The sequence below is a fragment of the Schistocerca piceifrons genome, chromosome 6 (genome assembly GCF_021461385.2).
Source record: "Schistocerca piceifrons isolate TAMUIC-IGC-003096 chromosome 6, iqSchPice1.1, whole genome shotgun sequence".
Taxonomy (NCBI): Eukaryota; Metazoa; Arthropoda; class Insecta; order Orthoptera; family Acrididae; genus Schistocerca; species Schistocerca piceifrons.
Window position 1 is genome coordinate 232019713 of NC_060143.1, and position 22973 is coordinate 232042685.

The 22973-nt window shown below is 39.5% G+C and overlaps 1 protein-coding gene across 5 annotated transcripts in view; it reads right to left on the reverse strand.

The window, feature by feature from the left end:
- Window positions 1-22973, reverse strand: part of LOC124802736 — a 324707-nt gene that overhangs the window by 70366 nt on the left and 231368 nt on the right. For all 5 annotated transcript variants that reach the window (XM_047263715.1, XM_047263716.1, XM_047263713.1 and 2 more), the window contains exons 5-6: window positions 10281-10430; window positions 7929-8024 (exon numbers count right to left, since the gene is read on the reverse strand). In XM_047263715.1, coding sequence (XP_047119671.1) covers window positions 7929-8024; window positions 10281-10430 — 246 coding nt within the window. The remainder of the gene's footprint in view (window positions 1-7928; window positions 8025-10280; window positions 10431-22973) is intronic.

Here is a 22973-nt window from a genome sequence, read left to right on the forward strand (position 1 = left end):
GAAATTATTAGTGAAAGTTTTGATGGAAGGAGAGGAGTTTGTATAGGAGGTCTGAGAGTGGAGTGTATAAGATTTGCAGATGACATGGTTGTGATGGCAGAGAGTGCAAGAGAGATGGAACAAATGTTAGATAATCTAAACACAAAATTAGAAGAATATGGAATGAAGATTAACAAGAAGAAAACAAAAAGCATGGTAATTGGAGAAAAGAGGAGAAAATGCCATATGAAAATAGGGGGAGAGGAAATAGAGCAAGTGAATGACTTCAATTACTTGGGATGTGTAATAATGGATGGTATGTATTGCTCAACAGAAATTAGGAAAAGAACTGCAAATGCCAAAAGAAGATTCAAGAGGAAACAGAAATTACTTTGTGGACCACTAAACAAAGATCTGAGGAAAAGACTTGGCAAATGTTACATCTGGAGTGTTGCACTATATGATGTGGAGACCTGGACACTGAGGAAGGAAGATGAAAGAAGATTGGAGGCACTAGAGATGTGGATATGGAGAAGAATGGAAAAAGTGAAATGGGAAGACCGAGTAAGGAATGAAGAAGTATTAAGAAGAGTTGGAGAAGAAAGAAACATGCTGAAAGTTATCAGAAAGAGAAAATGGAACTGGATTGGACATTGTTTGAGGAGCGACTGTTTATTGAAGGAAGGAATAGAAAGAATGGTGGAGGGAAAAAGGGGAAGAGGGAAAAGAAGATATCAAATGCTGGACAATATAAAAGGAGACAAATATTCAGAAATGAAAAGACGGGCTATGGACAGACATAAGTGGAAGAGGCTTAACTCACGACAAGATCTGCTGTAATGCAGAATACCATACTACTACTTTTCCACACCACATTTATTTTTACAAATTATCTGGCACACTGATATGTGGCGGGTTTTATGGAATGTATATGAACATCTGGAAAAAACTGAACAACTGATTATGCACGCCTTATGTTAGAGAAATTCTACAAAGAAAAAATTAGAAGTACAGGAGGTGCACGAGATTTGCTGCTGCAAACTAAGATAAAAAAAAAAAATTAAAGAAACGTCTGAACTGCTTAAAAAGCATGAGAGATAAGTTCAAATGTTTTAATGAGGACTGAATGTGGTGCAGAATAAATCCACAATGAAAGATGAACATGATGCAGTGAGCATCTGACCGGCAATTAATGAAAACTTTCATGTAATGTGATGTAATTGCCACTGAATTGGGCATCAATTTGGTGTTATGTTGTGCATGTGAAATTCACGTGAACTACATCATTACAGAAACTGTTACTCCATCACTAATGATGAACAGAAAGAGAACAGTACCATACTCAATTCAATCACTTTATGATTGAGGAAACTTCTGGGGATGGGAGAGGGGGGTGGCAGGGAGGAAGGTGAGTTGGGGGGGGGGGGGGGGGGGGGTTGTATGATTTGTGACAGGGAAAAGAGTCACAGGTTCATGGCTACATGGTGGAAATGAAAAGGTATTCATCACAATGGGTTGGGAGAGACGATTTCAACTTCAATGAAAGTAGAAATGTACTGTAGATATTTAAGGGACTGTCAAAAGCCGCATGCAGGAAGAGGCGTAAACTGTGGAGAAGCCACCTGGGGACAAATCGTCAGCTCATACATTGCTTCTGATATGCAGTTTTCTGACAGAAAACTGCACACTAGTTGTGTCCAGCTACCTTATTCTCTTGTCTTGGTTGCATCTAAGTATCGTACAGTTTTATCAAACTCAAAACCATGCCAAAATACTGTTTCCAAAATAATAGAAAATATCTAAAAATATTTTGAGGTTTGCCCTCTAAGAAACATTATTACAATGGAAGACAGGTTGAGAGTTGGAACTACTTTGAAAGTGACCGTATGTAAAATACATGAAAAAAAAACCAACATATTTATAGCAAATGTTTGGTCATTTAATGTACATTCCTTGCAATTTTTTAAATAAATACCCAAAAATTTGTATCAAATACGATGTATGTAATACAAGGGATGTTCAATAAGTAATGCAATATCTTGTTTTCTAAGCCTGTCTCAATTCGAAAAACACAGAATTTGCTGCGTGGCTTTGTGAAATGTTCCTGCTTCAGGCTCTATAATTTCATTAAGTTCTGATACACGGTGACGCTATACATAGCCTCTAAAATGACATCTGGTACGCAGATGTGTTCGAAGCAGAGAGCTGTCATTGAGTTTCTTTTGGTAGAAAACAAGGGCATTGCAGATATTCATAGGCACTTGCAGAATACCTACGAAGACCTGGCAGTGAACAAAACTGAGGTGAATAATTGGGGGAAGCACCTGTCATCATTGCAACACAGTCCTCCAAACCTGTCTGATCTACCGCATGCCGGATGGCCGGATACGACTGTGACTCCTGCAATGTTGGAACATGTCGACACTCTCATTCGAGGTGATCAATGGATCACGATCAAACACCTTGCTGCATAACTGGATTTCCAGGCTTCACACAAGTCTGCACACGCATGAGGGACTCAGAAAACTTCGGTGGACTGTTCTTCCTCATCCACCCTACAGCCCGGATCTCGCACCTTCCTATTTCCAACTGTTTGGCCCAAAGAAGGATGCACTCCACGCGAAGCAGTATGTGGATGATGGGGAAGCCATTGATGCAGCAAGACATTTGCTCCGACATCAGCCAGTAGAGCGATACCATGTGGGCATATAGGCACTCCCATAGTAAGGTGATGTAAGGCCATCACACTGAATGGAGATGGTGTTGGAAAACAGGGTTTTGTAGTTAAAAGAGAGGGGAATAATATGGTGTATTGGAATCCTGAATAAAATCAATCTGATTTCAGAGAAAAAAATGTGTTGCATTACTTATTGTACACCCCTCATATTTATGGAACATATTTGGTCTTTTTATGAATGCTCCTTGTATTTTTTAATAAACATAAAAAAAGCTGCAGCTAATACAATGTAATATGTGCCACACATCAACATTTGACCAAACAGAACACTAAATGGACAAATAACAGTGAAAGACAGGATCACAACTGATTAAAAACTGCCATCTGCTAATAAGCAAATAACTCAAAACTAGTTGTGGTGCTTTTAAGAAATTAACAAGTGGCTTTGTGAAAGAGGCTACTACTGAAATATGTGCATAAAGAAAGTAGCAACTAACTCCATACCTTAAAATAATTCTGAAAACAAAGGCAGCTGTTTACACCAGGAGAAACTAACAAAGAAGGCATGTTAAGTCATTGCCAATAGCAATCATTAGCTATTAGTCTTTTGGGAATCATTTCAGTCTGATAGTTTCAACAGAAAATATATTCAAAATCTGAAAACACATTTGAGCCACCATGAAACACTGTAAGCAAAAAGCAGGTACAAGCAGAGATTTATGCTGAGCACAACAACAGAAAAGTTTTAAGTAAGCAACACAAAGAAGAAAAGTATACAGTAATTGGTACAGGGTAATTATAATTAAATTTCCAGTTTCAAAACACTGTTAAAAAAATGACCACTGCTCAGAATGACGTCAAAATGGAATGGAATATTATCAAAGAAGGGGGCAAACATTATAGAAACAAAAAAAAAAGTTAACAAAAATTTGACCACTACATGGCATTGTAAGCAGCAGAATATGCAAAATAGAAGATGCAAGTACACAGCTGTTCCTCAGTTTGCATCTGAGATGCTCAGCATGACTGTCTCAAAGCATAATCACGCACAGCTGGTAAAGTATTTTTTACAAGAACGGTGAATGTGCATCAGTAGCTCTGTGTAAGTTCCAGGTACTGAAGGGTATGAAAAAAGGCATTGGCCTGATGTCTGCTGAAGTTCTGGAGAAAATGGTTACGATTTGAAGAGACAGGTTTTTATTAAGTGCAATGTGGCAATGGGAGGAATAAACAACTGATTGGACATCAGCAGAAGATGTGGCCAAAGCACTGCAGGAGGGGTTGAGCAGTGATGTGCGAACACACAGTGAGTGAGGATTTGTTCAAACTTTGGGCATGCCTGAGAGCATGCTGTATAAAATTTTACGAAACTTTCTGCACTGCTATCCATACAAAATTACCTGTTTTCAGGGGCAGCTTCATGTTGTCTTGCCAGTAAGACAAATGTTTACTCTATAATTTCTTGTTCATGTGGAAGTAGACAATGAGTGGCCATGGAACATTCTGTGAACAGGCAAAGCCCGTTTCCACCTTCATGACCATGTCAACACACGTAACTGCAGAATACGGGTAACAAAAAATCTGAAAATCTGCTCACACATCAACTGATACCACTTCATTCTGCAATGGTAACTGTACAGGTTGCGGCACCCTTTGTCATAGGGCCACATTTTTTTCGAGGAGATGGGTTCTGCAAGTAGGGTTTTGTAGCTAAAAGAGTGGGGAATAATTTGGTGTCTTGTAATCTTGAATAAAACCAATCTGCTTTCAGAGAGAAAAAAAATGTGTTGCATTACTTATTGAACACCCCTCATATTTATGGAACATGTTTGGTCTGTCACTGTAAATGCTATGAGAGCCTTCAACAGGGTGGATGTGTGGGTAGGATCATTTTTATGCGAGACTGCACTCCTTTGCACAAAGTACAGCCAGTGAAGCAGCTGCTGCAGAGGCATTTTGGAAAACCTAGATTTATCAGCCATCATATCCCTACAGTTTGGCCATTCAAATCATATGATCCTAATACGTGTAACTTCTGGCTGTGATGTTGTCTGAAAGACGTTGCATTCAGCGCTCTCATTAAAAACAAAGCTGAACTTAAGGAATACATTATGCAACACATTCTGAATCTGACACCTTAAGATATTCTGATCTGTTGTGGAACATGCTGTTTCTTGATTCAAACTTGTGGCAGAAAATGGTGGACAGCATACTGAACATATCTCGTTCCACTGTCATGACAGTTAAAAATTGATTTCATTGTTGCTTTTTATGCAATTTTTTGGCTCAGGACAGTTAAAAACCAATTTTTCCCATGCAATGTAGTACGACCTTGCCATGGTGAATGGGCTTACCTAAGTAACAGTGCCACAACTGTTGAGTGAGAAACTGGTGTGGTCACCACAGGCATCTGCAAGGGGAGGGGGCGGGGGCGGGGGAGCAATTGCCACCTCCTGCATTCTGGGTAGAGACTTTATTCATTGTATAATAATTCTCTCAAATTTTTAGCAATCACTCTGCAATTCAACTTAACTGCAGATTTAACATTGCTAACCGAGATGAAAAATACTGCAGCTTTAGTAATCATTAAACACATTAAGGTTTCTTCGTTATGACTCTGTTCATGAGAAATTATGCCAATTCCTCGGTGTGGCTGTAGTTATGGCACTGATCTGCAGTCAATAAGAGTGCCAAAATAATGTCTTCTATCATTTTACGTCACTTCCTCGTTTAGCCCCTGGATTGGGACCTTGTATTCCAGTTGGTATGCTGCACAATAATGTGACAAACTGGAGAGATCAGAATAACCTTGGTGGAGTCTTAGGCTGCTAAAAGTTGATTCTACTAGCGAATTTGAGGCTGGTTTTGGGAGGCTTCCCCACATTCATCTGGTCATTTAATGGCGCTAGGCTATACTTTCACATTCAAACCAAATGACTGTAGCTATCAAAACACATTTTGTTCAGCTTCAGCTACTCTAGTTATCACTAAAAAATAGAAATCATGAAAGCAATGCAATAAACCTATCAATGTGAGTTTATGTGAAGTCGTGTAACCAAATAAAAGTGCTATAGATGGCATAAAAGTTGAATAAGCCTTTTTGAAAAGTTTATTCCCTCATTTTTTTTTCCATTTTCTGTTGTTCCTTGGTTGCTTCAAAATTCATGGAGATATGTTCCGTCTTTGCAACTAAGTGAAAGGCAAAACACGATAGCACACTGGACTCGCATTCGGGAGGACGACGGTTCAATCCCGCGTCCGGCCATCCTGATTTAGGTTTTCCGTTATTTCCCTAAATCGCTCCAGGCAAATGCTGGGATGGTTCCTTGGAAAGGGCATGGCCGACTTCCTTCCCCATCCTTTCCTAATCCGATGAGACCGATGACCTCGCTGTTTGGTCTCTTCCCCCAAACAAACCAAAACACGATATCCAACGTTATTTTCTCAAATTGTCAGATTAAACCCAACAGCATGGGATTATGAATTAATTATTTTATCAATATATACTAGCTTTATTTCATATCTCACGGGATATCCTGGATTTAATCATTTGAGGATATTATTTCAGATAGTTTATTCAAAAATTGGCATTCTTATTCATATTAATAACATAAAATATGTATTTGCATGTGCTACTGAAGTAAACTTGTAATTTAGGTACCAAAGTAATCTGTGTCGAAAGTACTAAGTAGACAACAATCACTCTTCCCAGATACAATAAGTTTTGTGTACTTATTGACAAATTTGCTGCTTGTAATACTTTCATCTGACTGAATTGATTACATAAAAAATGAGAATTTTTAAATCTTCACTCCCCCCCCCCTCACTTACCCATTGCAAAAATTTCTGCAGACGCACACCGTGGTCATGCGCATTGCACAGTAAGGTTGGCGTAATGTGCAACTCAAAATATAACTGTCATATTGTGATTCATCTGCCATTTGTAGCGGACCGCATTTGTGTTATGATGCTTGAAGTACCATCTACTGGGAAAATGTTTGCTAAATTTTTGTTTCCACAGCTCCCCCCCCCCCCCCCCCATTTGATTATAGTCTGTTCAAATTTAATGACATTCTGAGCAATGGTTCTTTTTCTTGACAGCATTTTGAAATTACAACTTTAATTATAATCACCCTGTATATTTTTATTATCATTAAACACCTACAGGGAGTTAAAATTATTTGGTAGAACAGCACTTACATTTCAATCACAGGCACTAAAACAACTAGATCAAGGATAACATACTAATAAAAAAAATGTACCTAAGAAGAATCTTATAAAATTACTGACACTTTCAATTGTTTGCCTGCACTTCTAATGTGTGTCTTGATGTGAGAGTAACTTTTATTGATTAGTTTTATACATGCATTTGTTCTCTCAATTTTCCCTTCCCTATCATCTACTTCTCTCTTGCTAACAAAACTCTGCTTCTGGAAAGTTTACCCACTTGAATTAATACCATTTTCATTCCAGTTCCTCTGGTTTCAGAAAACAAAAAATACGTGTTCTGCATCTGTCACAAAGGCACTACTGCCACTTTTTAACAACAATAATAATAATAATAATAATAATAATAATAATAATAATAACAACAATAACCATACCAAGTCAACTGTGTAACAAAATTATACACATGTAACAAGATATAATATTAAAGAAAAGAAACAGTACCACTAAATGCAAGATGCTGAACACTTAAACATTTAAAAGAATTAACACTCTCTGGAAAGATTTAAGGTTTTTTAATCTGAAGCATTGGAATGAGTTAAATATAGAGCACATGTGTATTGATCAACCTCCCACAGTATATTAAATGTGTCTTGGGTAATATGAATGCAACTAATGCAAAAACCTTTCTGTATGGTATTTTCTTTACTTTACTGAAGAATACATCCTTTAACGAAAATAAAATTTACATCCTCTACTTCCTCTATACACTTGGGACCACCTCCACAACACCCACGGAATTTGACTACTCTAATGTGAATGTAATGAATTTAGGCTTCTTAGTCATCTGGCTAGCACACTGGTTTCGTAGAAGCAAGATTCAGGTACTGAGTGAACTTGACAACACGATTGCGTGCAGCCTTTTACCAACAAACTTAAGTACTGCATTCTGACATGAATTGATCTTATCACAAAAAATATTGAGTAACACATAGACAATTTGTTTCACACACAGCATGTCCTAACAGCCACTAACTCAAGGGTTCTACTCACTATTGGCAACACCTTTAGCTCAATAGGTATACGAAGGATCACTTTTACTAACCTTAAAGAAGACTTCTACGCCGTAAATGAGGAAAAATATCACAACAATGAACAACAGGAAGGCATAGCAACCATTGAAAAGGTTTGTATAGAAATTCTGTAAGAGAAAGAAAAAAATACAATTTCATCAGCTTGAGTTGAATACGATCCACAGTGCAAGTAACTTACGGTAAATGTGACACAAAGCTTAAATTAAACTAATCTATCATGCAGATCAAATGCAACTAAATAGACACACAGAAGCAAGACCAATAAAAATGCCCTATAATTGTCACCAATATAATAGATTAGATGTTTTGAGAACAGGGGAATAGTTTCTGTTGCACAGTCGTCTGTCTCCTGCCACTGGTCTCCTAGTTATGTAGCACCCAGCTTTTCATACTGACACTGTTTCAAAGGATGGCACGCAAATACCGAGATCGTTCCTCCTATAAGGGCATGGAAAGTGTGTGTTCCTTGTCGAACTATGTATATCTAAATGCCTGTATATATGAATTAGGTGGTTTTATTCTTAAAATGAAATACGGCATTTCCAATAACCTTATTGAAAGCTCTTCATGGATGAATAAACAACAACAACAATTCATTTTTGAGTAAGAACATGAGCTTTGGACACACCACCATCACAACAAGGTGCAACTAATTGTCGAGACTGCTAATAGGGCTGTCTTTTATGACAAATTTTATATCCTTTCAACAGAGAGGTAATGTCTGCTGAGTAACAACTGAAAAGACATTGTGAGGTCAGGTCTTGCCACATAACAGAAAACTAACATTTTAATTTGGTAATTAATAGTATTTACTTCTGGTTTTAGGGCACAACTGGTCATCAGCAGATATTGATACATAACCTGCCCACCACTGCATCACTGTCTATGAAGAGACTCAAAATTATCTATTCCACTGAACAAAGATGTGAGGTGAAGTTCCTCCTGACAGCTGGGTGTGAAATTTTTGCATGCATTGGCATCATGCCTCACCACTTTCTTGTTTCTGAATTGGTGATGATGTGATGGAACATCCGAGATTCATATTCTGCAATGATTCATTTTAAGAAGCCAATATGTATAATTCAAAAAGATTCATCACACGCACCAACATCTGGTGGTCAACCTTTATGGCAACCATCTTGCAAGATTATCATGACTCTACGGCACATGCTGAGCAATGTAATATACCGAGCTATACCTAGATCTGTGCCTGTTTCCTGTGTCAGGTGATGATTTCCCCCAACTGTGCCATTTCCTGGCATAGCTACAAAGCGTGCCTTGGCTCCGTATGACTGTATCACTAGAATCACTGTACTTCAAGGGTCTCCAGCAAGCTTCTTTCTAATCCTAGCTGTTGTCAGATATCCTGATTCCTAATTTCATCTGTTTGTGTTTTCTATGAACAAAAATTGAGTAAATTAATTTCTATTGCCTGTCGAATATTCTTATTTGGTCCAGTAACCGTTGCTGCTACTCGTCTAAAATGTTAGTATTGGTTTGACTTATTTTCTGTATAAGAAAATCTAAGAAATTTGTGGAAATATTCCATCCCAAAGTATCTAACATACTGTGTGGTAGAATTAATCAAGACCGGAAACTGTCCACCTTATACATCTTCTCATCTCTGGTTATTAGATGGGCTGTTGGGGAGTTCCTACACAGCACCAAACCAAATGTCTTGCTTTTGATTACTTTAAGACTGATTTTCATGAATTCTTCATGAGAATGATCTCATTTCTTTTTTATTTCTACTTCTATCTTGCCTCAAACCATTGTTATCACCTGGCTTGATCACAGAATCCATGCAGCTGTACGCCATTCACGCTTATCTAACTCTGAATAGGCCAATAAACTTCTAAGGAAACACATGTATCATGAAAGATCAAAGAAAACCACTGTACACTTCAAAGACGGGACACTAATAATAGGTACAAAAACCATTATTACACAAACAATGAAAACTAACTGTTGTAAAACAAGTTTTTATTACAGCACCACATAGCTGAACTCTAGTTAGCTGATTTCATCCTAAGTTCAAAAGAGTAAGCACTCTGTTAAACCAACGCTTAACCTTCCAACTTCTATGCTTGCCAATTTTCTCTCCTTCAATGCCTCGCCTCATTTTGCAGCAAATTTCTTAATTCAAGTTTTATCACTTTTATCTCATTGCACAATGCAGTGAAATACCTTTCCTTCTTTATCACATTAATTTCAGCTGCTAAAAATACGCACTTTAAGATATATGCCCGAGATTTAGTAAAAATTTAGTCTCTGTACACATTTTACCTGTCTCAAAATTCAGTCTTTGATAATACTACAACAAATTTAGTGAAAAACAATAATAAAAATGGATAAAGCATTACCTTTTGTTCTGATGTCGGATGTGTAAACTGAGTTGTAATAAACTCCGCCAGTAACAGGGAATAATTTATAATGTTAAATGTTACAAAGCCCAAAAAGGACTTGGACAAGAACTGCGGCCTCTCCCAGCTGATGTCTCGCAAATGGAACACCTGCAAAAGGAGAAAAGAAATGTGCAATTGGATACTTTAGCTGGGGTGATTATTATTAATTGAAATACCTTCCTGATTGAAATGTGTAAGTTATTAGTGCCAATAATGTTTATTACTATTGACAACTTACTTTATTATTACCAACAAACACTAAACATACTTTACCACAGACATATTCAGTTTTATCTAATACAATGAACCAGTGTGGCACACATTAGAGAAATAGTTTTAAGAGGAATATTATTTCTGAACTACTGTTAAAAAGCCCACATGTTTTATGACTAATCACTATTGTCACTGATACTGCAGTATACTTTGCTTACTCACTTCACACCTATGAATCTGAAGGACATGGATGTCTGAAGTTTGGATAGGCACTAAGTATAACAACTTCTGATACAAACTGTGTGATGTGGCCAGTCATACAACAGAACATGCACTGTACAAGAGCTCTAGTGCTACCTCACCCCCACTCTGGGTTCCACCCACTCCTTGACTGGGACAATGAAGTAATTAAATTTATATTGCTGCTCATTCCTTTTAAGTAACTCCTTATCTCAATGCCTCATGTTCCAAGTATGGTTTCATGCCACGTACATAATCCTCAATGACTCTCAATTACAACCACACTGTTTTAGAACATGGGGATGGGGTGGGGGTTTCTTGTAAGATCAGATGAAATGTGTTACCTATTACGTGAGAGGTTTTGTATTTCCAAAGGTTTAAAAGTAAAAGAAAAGGCAATGTCCTAGCAGTCCTCATTGTCATTCCTCACAGGCAAGGTCACACAACAGCTTGCATACACATTAACACATCAAACTCTGGCTGTCGGACATTACACCCACACACAAAAATGGAATGTTTTCAACTCAGACCATGCATACAACTCTGTGTGTGTGTGTGTGTGTGTGTGTGTGTGTGTGTGTGTGTGTGTGTGTGTGTGTGTGTGTGTGTGTTTTCAGCAAATTTAAACCAACATTAAGCTTAAAGTAAATATGAATACAAATCATTCTTGCAAATGATCTGCATGCAGGTCCATATTCATCATGAAATTGATTGCTTGAAATGGTTTACACTAAAGTGAGATGTTAAGAACATGGGGTACAGAACCTGCAAATAATAAATTAACTGTGCATAAAATCCTCAGAAAGAAACTTTTTCTCTAATAGAAAGCAACAAATATATATGCAGTATATCTAAGAGGGACAATAGTATTATTTTGAAACAGATTTGCAGAAAAGTAATAAAACCTTTTTACAGCTTGAACTTTAAAGCAATAAGAAAATATTTTAAAAATATTGATGAAGAAAATGACAAGGGATATTTGTGAGGTGCTGTCATTCATGTTATTAATAGCACAGGTGTTCCAGAAGGAAAGGCCCCAGGTTTGAGTCCCAGTCTGAGTCACAGTTTTGAACTGCAAGGAAGTTTCACCACAGATATTCCTATTTGATATTTCATTTATAACATAAAAATACCAGATTCTTAATTATAAATGTTTTATTAGCCCCCTCTCCCCAAAGTCACTTAAGCAGTGGAAAATCCAATGATGGAATGTAACAGTATCATGAAAAGGATAGTCGCTACTCACTATATAGCAGAGATGCTGAGTCGCAGACAGGCACAACAAAAAGACTGTCAGAAAATGAGCTTTTGGCCTATGCCTTTGTCAAATATAAACACACACACACACACACACACACACACACACACACACACACACACACACACACACACAGTTGGTGTGTGTGAATGTGTGGTAAAAATGTATCATAAAATGACACAGTGGTTAGCTGGTGCAGATGCTTCCAGTATGGTTAAACAAGACTGAATGATAGAGAATTAAGTAGCAAAGCTCTCTGTGCAAAAACAGGAATGTAAGCAAAGTGGAGGTCCCAGTTCTTAACTACTTCTGCATAATGGAAACATTTTCCACATCTTGCGCTTCATTTTGAACATGATAAAATTTGGCAATTTCCGAGTTCTGCATCTGCTCCCACTTATGTTGCGGCTGTGTAAGGTCAATCCAAATAACCTCCTTAGTTATCTAATCATCGTGGAAGAGTGTTGGTGTGTCACTATGGTGGTGAGACAAAAAGAGCAAAGTAAGATTTGGAAACATGTGGATCGATCATTCAATCATTAAGGAAAGGTGAAGACTCAACCACTGTCGGGCAAGGAGGAGATGGTGTTTTTTTTTAGGAGAACTATCACATGATATTGTTGAAGTCTCTTGACAAGGTCACAAGATGCTTCATCTTAACAATCGCAGGAAGCTGTCCAAGCATGTGTTCCATCTTTTTGTCAACAGTGCCTCAGTTCATTCTGCACAGGACAGAGTCACCCACGTTGCTTCTTTGTGGTATTAAATGTTACCTCAGACCCATATTCACCTTACACAGCTCCCAGCACCTTCTTCCTCCACCCTCGAGCATGGAAAGCATTGCATCACAGGTGTTTATAGAACAATCACGAGGTGTTTTTCAATGTGGAACATTTTCTGAAAACAGTCAACTTTCAAATTTCTACCACGATCTCCACCAAGTCAACAATCACTGGCAAAAAGTGTTACACTGAAGGGTGAATGTGTACAGCTGGACTAATATGAGAACAATCACCAGGTCTCATGGACAAAGCTTGAATTTTTGGAGGTGATAATTAAAACTTTACACCCACCCTTAATACACCAATCTTCCCTGCCTATTGTATGGCACCTGTAGCTTCCATAACCAGCATACATAATGGCTCCTCAATCAGCAGCATATTTCTTCAGTAACGAGCTCTCACTTCTTGCTGCTCCAGTTGAATTTGTAACTTACTGTATTTGGCTTACCTTAGGCCAACTAACTGCCATTCCATTATCGCAACTGAAGGGGTTGGTGGAAGAAAATCCTAACCTCAATTTAGTAAAGATTAGTCTGCTCAAATTATAAATTGTATTTTCAAATGCATAAGTTGCTGGTAACAAGTCTTACCACATGTACCGCTAGAAAAACCTGTCTGCTATATAATTTCTACACCTACAGCTACATACATACTCCACAAGCCACCGCATTGTGCATGGCGGAGGTCACCATGTACCACTACTAGTAATTTCCTTTCTCATTCCACTCTCAAGTAAAGTGAAGGATAAATGGCTACCTACATGCCTCCATATCAGCCCTAATTTCTCGTATCTAATCTTTGTGGTCCTTACATTAAACGATAGAATCACTCTGCAGTAAGCTTGAAATGCCGGTTCTCTAAATTTTCTCAAAAGTGTTTCTTGAAAGGAATGTTGTCTTCCCTCCAGAGATTTCCATTTCAGTTCCTGAAGCATCTCCATAACACTTGCGTGTTCTTCGAACCTACCAGTAACAAATATACAGCCGCCTCTGATCTGCTTTGATCTCTTCCTTTAATCTGACCTGATGCAGATCCCAAACACTCTAGCAGTACTCAAGAATAGATGGTCTCCTTCACATATGAACTCTGCTTTCCCAAAATTCTCCCAATAAACTGGAATCAAGCATTCACCCTCTCTGCCATAATCCTCACATCTTTGTTCCATTTCACATCACTTTGCAACATTACACCCAGATATTTCAACAACGCGACTGTATCAAGCACTAAATTACTGATACTGTATCCGATCATTACAGCTTTGACTCTCCTACTCATCTGCATTAACTTACATTTTTCTACATTTACAGCAAGCTACAATTCATCACACCAACTAGAAATTTTGTCTACTTCATTTTGTATCATCCTACTCTCACTCAACTTCAATACCTTCCTGGACACCACAGCATTATTAGGAACCAATTTGCAGCGGAGCACAGTGTCAAATGCTTTCCAGAAATTTAGAAAAATGGAATCTGCCTGTTGCCCCTCATCCATAGCTCGCAGTATACCATGTAAGAAAAGGGCAAGCTGAGCTTTCCACTAGTGAGGCTTTCTACAACCATGCTGATTTGTAGACATAAGCTTTTCAGTCTCAAGGAAATTTATTATATTTGAACTCACAATACATTCAAGTATTCTGCAGTAAACTGATGTTATGGATCCAGAATGAAATTTTCACTCTGCAGCGGAGTGTGCACTGATACGTAACTTCCTGGCAGATTAAAACTGTGTGCCGGACCGAGACTCGAACTCGGGACCTTTACCTTTCACGGGCATGTGCTCTACCAACTGAGTTACCCAAGCACGACTCACGCCCTGTCCTCACAGCCTTAATTCTGCCAGTACCTCATCTCCTACCTTTCAAACTTCACAGACGTTCTCCTGCAAAGGTCCCGAGTTTGAGTCTCAGTCCAGCACACAGTTTTAATCTGCCAGGAAGTTTGATGCTATGGATATTGGTCTGTAATGTTACAGGGCTTCTTATATACAGGTGTCATCTATACTTTTTGCCAGTTGTTTGAGACTTTGCACTGGACAAGATATTCGCGATAAATGCAAGCTGAGCAATGAGACATAGCCGTAGAACACACTCTAAAAAACTGAATTGGGATTCCATCCAGACCTGGTGACGTATTTGTTTTCAACTCTTTTGGTTTTTTCTATGCCAGGGATGCTTATTACTATGGTTACTATGTTGTCCTTACGGAACTCTGTGTGACAGTTTGTACATTTGTACAATTTTCCTGCCTGAGCAACTTCCGCTTTTGTTCTGCTATCTTCTACTGCCACATCAGACTGCTCAACAAGTGACTGGATGGAAACTTTAGACCACCTTAGTGATTTTACATAGGACCATAATTTTCTTAGATGCTCGGACAGATCTTTTGCTAGGGTATGACAGTGACAGTAGTTGTATAGTTTGCACATACATCTCTTTAAAGCTGCATGAATCTCTACTAACCTTTGTCTGTCATCATTTGTGCATTCTCTTCTGAACTGAGGGCACAATAGCATTTTCCAAATGTTGATGTTGAACAACAGTGGGTCTTTTCCATCCTTAATCCACTTACTAGGCACATACTTCTCCAGAGCATGATTTACCATTTGTTTAAGCTTTGCCTGTAATTCTTCTACATTTATTATACTGGTACTAAAGGACATCAATTCATTGTCTACATGAGTTGCTAACAACTTCTCTTTCTAGCAAAACCACTCTCTCACTATGTCATCACTGCAACTAATCCCCATCTCTATAGTGAGGCCGTCAATAAGGTCTGGCCTTTTTGTAGCTACAATGTCTTAAGATATTTTGATTGTGTGTAGGCTGCTCAACTAGCTGCTCAAGACAGTTTTCAGGAAACATATTCAAAAGTACTTCACAAGACTGACTGACTGTATCCCCCACAATGGATCCATAGATGTCCCAGTCTTAAGTCGCCTCCAACTAATATTGCATGCTCCGGGTATTTATGCACTACTGACCGTAGGCTTTTTTAAATGTCTCTATAACTGTGACAGTGGAATAAGGTGTCTTATTTTATTGATGTCATTGTCTTTCAATTTAACAAATTGTATAACATGCAGTAACTAAGAAGACATTCTTGTGGGGTGGTACTTTCTTTAGTGAACCCCTTGAATTGTCCAGAATGATGGCTTATAGTCAGTCTCCAGTAACAATGTACAAATAAATAGCTCACTGCAAAGAACTGCAGCAGACTGTTCCTGAAACCAAAGTAGTTGTAGCATGTTGTGCTGTGAACTGTAACAGTCCACTTGTCAGTTACTCTATCTTAATTTGACACAGATATGTAACTGCAATGCATTACAAGGAAACAATGAGCTTTCCAAACCAGTCAAAGCATCCAACACATTTCTGGATAAAATTAGTGGCACTAAAAAAATGTGATTTTCACATTATGAGTTCTTACAATGTTGTGTTTGGTATCAATAATGCCTAGAGTCAACACTTAGATACATCACCTCCACTGCTCCAATACATAGTGCAGTGACTTGTCAAGTTTTGCCTTCATTCCTAAAGGAAATCAATGATTACCAGATTTCAATTAATTTTTTGTTTCAATATAGCAACCTCATTTCAAGATCAGAATATGAAACTGAAACAAAAAATAAAGTTTGAACTGATGACTTCAAATCACATTCGAAAAAACAATGTCTGCCCAACTTTAACAAATACTGTGAGGAACTCTGACGTAGTACAATTGATAGAACACAAATTTTGAAGTAAGAACAGATTATTTCAGTTAATAGAGAAGGTACCATGGGCAATTAAAAAGAGATTTTTTTATATATATATATATATATATATATATATATATATATATATATATATATTTTCAACTGGAAACAAGGATATTTATAACAGAGAGAAAGGGGTGTGAGGAGGGGAGAGTATTGGCCATGGACTTGTTGAAAGAATTGTTTCGGAATTTGCCTGAAACAATTTAAAGAACAGAAATTCTAACTCACTGTGACAAGTAGGCTCCAACCACCGACTCATAACAATGATTTACAGCAAATATGACAACCACCACCACATAACAATGATTTACAGCAAATATGACAACCACCACCACCACCACCACCACCACCACCGATGGTGACAGTGATGGTGATACAAGGGGTGGAGCTGAGGTTATCCCTCCCTTTTCGTGAATTTGTTCACAAAATGTTTTATTGTGAAGTCATCTTCTCCAGATGCTGTTTCACCGACTGAAAGACCTCTTGATTCGAGGGGTGGGCCAAATATTAATTGAATTACAAGTGAAGTACAAAGTACAACTGAAACAAGCAGAAAGATATCGAAGTTTGATAAACTAGATAAAAAATCAATACCTTCATACCTCAATGAGTAACTTTAAACTTTCAGCACAGGGACGCAGCATGTAAAGGTAAAGAAACAACGGCTCACATTTTAAAGCATAGTTTACCATGCACTGGTAAGTTCATAATGGGACTGTTCGTGGTATATAGTCACTGTAAACAAACTACTAAGCAAACAAGAGACAACTGCATAATAGATGTAAAACAAACAACAGGAATATAGGTTGAGAGATGCTCAATGAAATGCATATGGATGTAAAGACAGCAATGTGTGAAGCCTTCAGTGACTAACATACCAGAATACTGTCAAATGATCTTTCACAAAACCCAAAGAAATTCTGGTCATATGTTAAGGCTGTCATTGGCACCGAAGTTAGTACCCAGTCTCTAGTGAATAATACAGGAACTTGAATTGAAGGTAGCAAAGCAAAATCTGCAATGCTTAACTTTATTTTCAATTGTTCTTTTACAAAACGAAAACCCAGGAGAACTGCCCCAGTTTAATCCTTGTACCACTGAAAAGATGAGTGAAGTAAAGTATTGAGTGCATGGTGTTGAGAAACAGATGAAATCGTTAAACCTTAACCATCTGACGTCGGTCTCAGAGATTCTCAAGGTTCTGTTTTTAAATTTTTTTCGCTATTACTCACGTGACGTAATCATGAGTCAACGTACTTTTTCCCCTATCCCGCCAGTTCGTGCTAGACGTGCGTGCAGTCGGTAACGTTCTTCTGCATGCGCTCCTTGTGACCGAAGTTAGAAGGTTAGGTAACATTAGTTAAATTATGTATTTTTTTTTATTTTTGTAGGGTAACAATATCTCAATTGGGGAAAAGATATAGTCTGATGGTTAGAGGAAGTTGACATACGCTATGTGATCAAAAGTATCCGGACACCCCCACAAACATACGTTTTTTGTATTAGGTTAATTGTGCTGCCACCTACTGCCAGATACTCCATATCAGCGACCTCAGTAGTCATTAGACATCGTGAGTGAGCAGAATGGGGTGCTCTGCGGAATTCACGGACTTCGACGTGGTCAGGTGATTGGTTGTCATTTGTGTCATACATCTGTACGCGAAATTTTCACACTCCCAAACATCCCTAGGTCCATTGTTTCTGATGTGACAGTGCAGTGGAAACATCAAGGGACACGTACAGCACAAAAACGTACAGGCCGACCTCATCTGTTGACTAACAGAGACCGCTGACACTTTTAAGAGAGTCGTAATTGGTAATAGACAGACACCTATCCAGACCCTTGGTGTAAGGAACGCAAACATTGGACGACTGAACAGTGGAAAAATCACGGTACACAATTTGGCGATCCGATGGCAGGGTGTGGGCGTGGTGAATGTCCGACGAACATCATCGGCCAGTGTGTGTAGCGTCAACAGTAAAATTCGGAGGCCGTCGTGTTATGGTGTGGTCGTGTTTTTCATGAAGGGGCTTGCACCCCTTGTTGTTTTGCGTGGCACTATCACAGCACAGGCCTTAAGCACCTTCTTGCTTTCCACTGTTGAAGAGCAATTTGGGGATGGCTATTGCATCTTTCAACACGATCACGCACCTGTTTATAATGCACGGCCTGTAGCGGAGTGGTTACACGACAATAACATACCTGTAATGGACTGGCCTGCACTGAGTCCTAACCTGAATCGTATAGAACATCTTTGGGATGTTCTGGGACGCCGACTTTGTGCCTCACCGACCAACATCGATCTCTCTTCTCAGTGCAGCTCTCTGTGAAGAATGGGCTGCCTTTCCCCAAGAAACATTCCAGCACCTGATTGAAATTATGCCTGCGAGAGTGGAAGCTGTCATCAAGGCTACGGGTTGGGGTTGGGCCAACAACACCATATTGAATTCCAGCATTACCGATGGAGGGCGCCACGAACTTTTAAGTCATTTTCAGCCAGGTGTCCGGATACTTTTGGTCACATAGTGTAGATTCTGAAGACTTATTATCTATACCAGAACTTCCAAATGAAGACTGTAGTGACGTAAAAGATGTTCCAGCGGATTCATTGAAGACGAACATCAGTCCGATTCAGAAGTCGAAGGTGATGGGGCTGAACCTCAACCCATGGAACAAGAGAATGACATTAGGACGCCGATGGAGGATTCACCTTCCGACGACGATGTTCCACTGGCAAGATACCGCAACTTCTTTGGTAGGAACTGATATCGTTGGTCTTCCCGTCCTCCAGTCTCAAGATCAAGGACTATGTATCATATCATCATACGGCATCCACTTGGATTAAAACGTAATTTTCAGGGCGTTTGGCATGAAAATATGAATCAACTGCATTTGTGGAGCTTATTTTTCTCTGAAAGAGGAGAAACAGTAAGGCATTCTAATGGGAAAAAAATCAGAAAATTCGACCTAATTACCAACGGTAAACAGCTGTTCGTGATGTAGATGTAATTGAATTTAAAGCCTTCGTTGGTATGCTGTACTATACTGCTATTTCCAAAGAAAACTACACACACTACATATGCTGGTACAGCAAAGGTGGCACAGGCAGAGAAATATGTCGCTGCATTATAAGTAAGAATATGTTTGAAGCACTGCTCAACTGTCTTCCGTTTCATGATGCAAATACTCGAACTGAATGCCGCAGCACTGATTTAGCTACACCTATATCGCAACTTTTTCGAATTTTCATTCAGAACTGTAAAAACGTCTGTTTCTTTGGAAGCAATGCTTGCATTGATGAAATACTAGTAGCTTTCCGCGGAAGGTGCAAATTCAAAATGTACAGGGTGATTAAAAAACTTTCACAACGCTCTAGAAATAATACCACTGGTCAGAATGACGTCAAATTGCAACGGAATATTATCGGAGAAGGAGAAAACGTATGGCAGAAGAAGAAAAATAGTGTGAAAATTGATCAACAGATGGCATTGTATGTGTCGGAATACGTAAATGACAACACCTGTCATGCGCACGACCCACTGAGGTTGGTATGAACACCATAGGTACACGGCTTTTTCTCCTTTCGCGTCTGCAACGTTCGCTAGGAGTGTCTCAATGCAGCATCGTGCTCTGCTTGTAAAGCTGTATTACAACAATGGTGACTGAGCACACGTCGCTCTGCATAAGTTCGGACACTGAAGGGTTGAAAAAAGGCGTTGGTCCGATGACTGCCGTGAGTCTGGAGAAAATGATTCGGAAATTCCAGAAGACGTGTTCTTTTGGCGTGCAACCTGGTAGAGGGAGGAAACGAATTGATTCAATGTCAGTGGAAGCACTGTCACAGCAATGCAGGAGGAGACGAGTGGTGGTGTGCAAAGGTGTAGTGCACGGGGAATTGCTCGAACACTTGACATACCCGTGAGCACGGTGCGTAAAATCCTACGAAATTCTTTGCTAGCCATTCAAAATTACCCATGTACACGAGTTGCCTCCTGTTGACCCGCCAGCAAGAGAGACCTTTGCTTCAGAATTTCTTGTTCACATGAAGTGGACAATGATTGGCCATGGAAGGTTTTGTAGACAGACGAAGCCCACTTCCATCTGACAGGATATGTCAAATACATACAATTGTCGGATATGGGAAATGGAAAATCCACACGTAAAACAATCAGTGCCACTTCATCCTGAAAAGGTCAAGGTGTGGTGCGGGTTTACGCCATCATTTATCATAGGGCCATATTTTTTCGAAGAGACAGATGCTTCTAGTCCTGTTATCTGTACCATCACTGGTAAGCGCTATGAGTGTATTTTGCGCAACCGCATCATTCCAGCTCATCAACAGCGTGATGTGTGGATGGGATCATTTTCATGCAATACGACGCACCTCCGCACATTGCAAATCCAGTTATGCAGCCGCTGAAGCACCATTTCGAAAATGCTAGAATTATCAGCCGCTATTTGCCTGCATCCTGGCCGTCCCGTTCACCTGATCTTAATCCATGTGACTTCTGGCTGTGGGGCTATCTCAAAGATGAGGTGTTCAGTGTTCCGCTTGCAAACTTAGCTGCACTGAAGGCATGCATTGCGCAACACATTCTGAACGTGACCCCGGAAACACTTCGATCAGTTGTGGAACATGCTGCTTCTCGATTTACACTTGTTGCAGAAAACAGTGGACAGCATATCTGAACATGTTTTGCGCCAGTCACAAGGAAATTAACAATCCGATTTGATTTTTATTGATGCTTTTTATGTGGTTTTTGGCCTCAGGATAATTAAAAATTGACGTGAGTGATGCTTTTTATGCGGTTTTTGGCCTAAGGATAATTAAAAATCGACGTGAGTGATGCTTTTTATGCAGTTTGTGGCCTCAGGACAATTAAAAACCGATTTTCCCCATCCGATGTGATATGACGAGAAATGCAACACCTGTAAAGTGTTCTGAGGGGCAATGGGTACTTCACAAATTATATTAGAAGTGTAACAGACCCAAACACTCGGCGAAGTAAGGAGTGACGGACAGAATCGGCCGTATATTGCGCAAACATGGCGTAAAGACGATTTTCAAACCGACAAGGAATATGAAAGAGTGTCTTAGATCGGCGAAGGAGAAAAGGGACCCACTTGCAATGTCGGGAATATACCGTATACGATCCACATGCGGAAACGTTTATGTCGGAATGACTGGACGATCAATTAACACCAGGATCAAAGAGCATAAGCGACATTGCAGGTTGGGGCAGTTGAGAAATCGGCCGTGGCAGGGCACGCACTGAGTAAGACCGACCTCGTATTAAAATTCGCCGACACGGAAGTTCTGGCTGTAGAGATGATGATGATTAGTGTTTTAGGGCGCACAACAACGTTGTTATCAGCGCCCGTTCCCAAAAGAAATGTTGACAAGTGCAGCTAAGATCTTTTAAATAAGGATTAATTTAGAGCCGATCTTTGCGAGATTGTAAATGCTCAAATTTCATGATTGGTCACAGCACATCAAAACAGGTAGATAAAACTAAAAATAAAATAGCAGTACAAAACAGGTAAAAATAATTAACGGTGGCTGAGTGACCACTTACAAATAATGGGTGATCAAACCACTGTACAGCACATTAAGACCTCAATCCCAATATTTTGGGAAGAAGTCCAGACATCACACAAAAACGTAAAACTCTAGCGACAATCTCCTCATTATTAGTTAAAAGAGAGGGCAGGTCTGGTGGGAAACTTAAATCTTCCCTCAAACCCGCATATAAAACACACTCAGTTAAAATATGTCTTATCGACAGCTGTGTCCCACATGTCTGACACGTTGGTGGCTCCTCACGACGTAACAGAAAACCATGTGTCAACGGACAATGTCCTATTCTAAGCCGTGTAAGGGCTCTTTCCTCAGCTCGCCGTTGTCGGAAGGAGGTGAGCCACGGTCGGACAGAATCCTTCACCGCTCGCAACTTATTATCCCTCACTTCCAGCCACTGAGCCTCCCACCAACAAATGACCTTCCGAGTCACGAATGATGTTATTGCCTGCAGGGGGACGGAGGTGGGATGGAGCAAGCCTCCTTGGCAGCCGCAACTGCAAGTTCATTTCCAGGAATTCCTATGTGCCCTGGAACCCAGCAGAAAATTACATCCTTAGCCTGCTTTTGCAAGAGAAGGAGTGCGTCCTGCACTTCTTGCACCATCCGATCTGCTGGGTACATCTGTTTAAGAGCGTATAGAGCACTTTGGGAATCGGAGCAGATGATGAATTTCATGCCATGATGTCGGCGCATATGCTCTAATGCTTGCAGAATGGCAAACAGTTCTGCATAGTAAACTGAGAACTGCTCTGGGAGCCCTATCCTACGGACAGTATCGGGAAACACAGCAGAGCAGCCCATAAAACCCCCTGTTTAG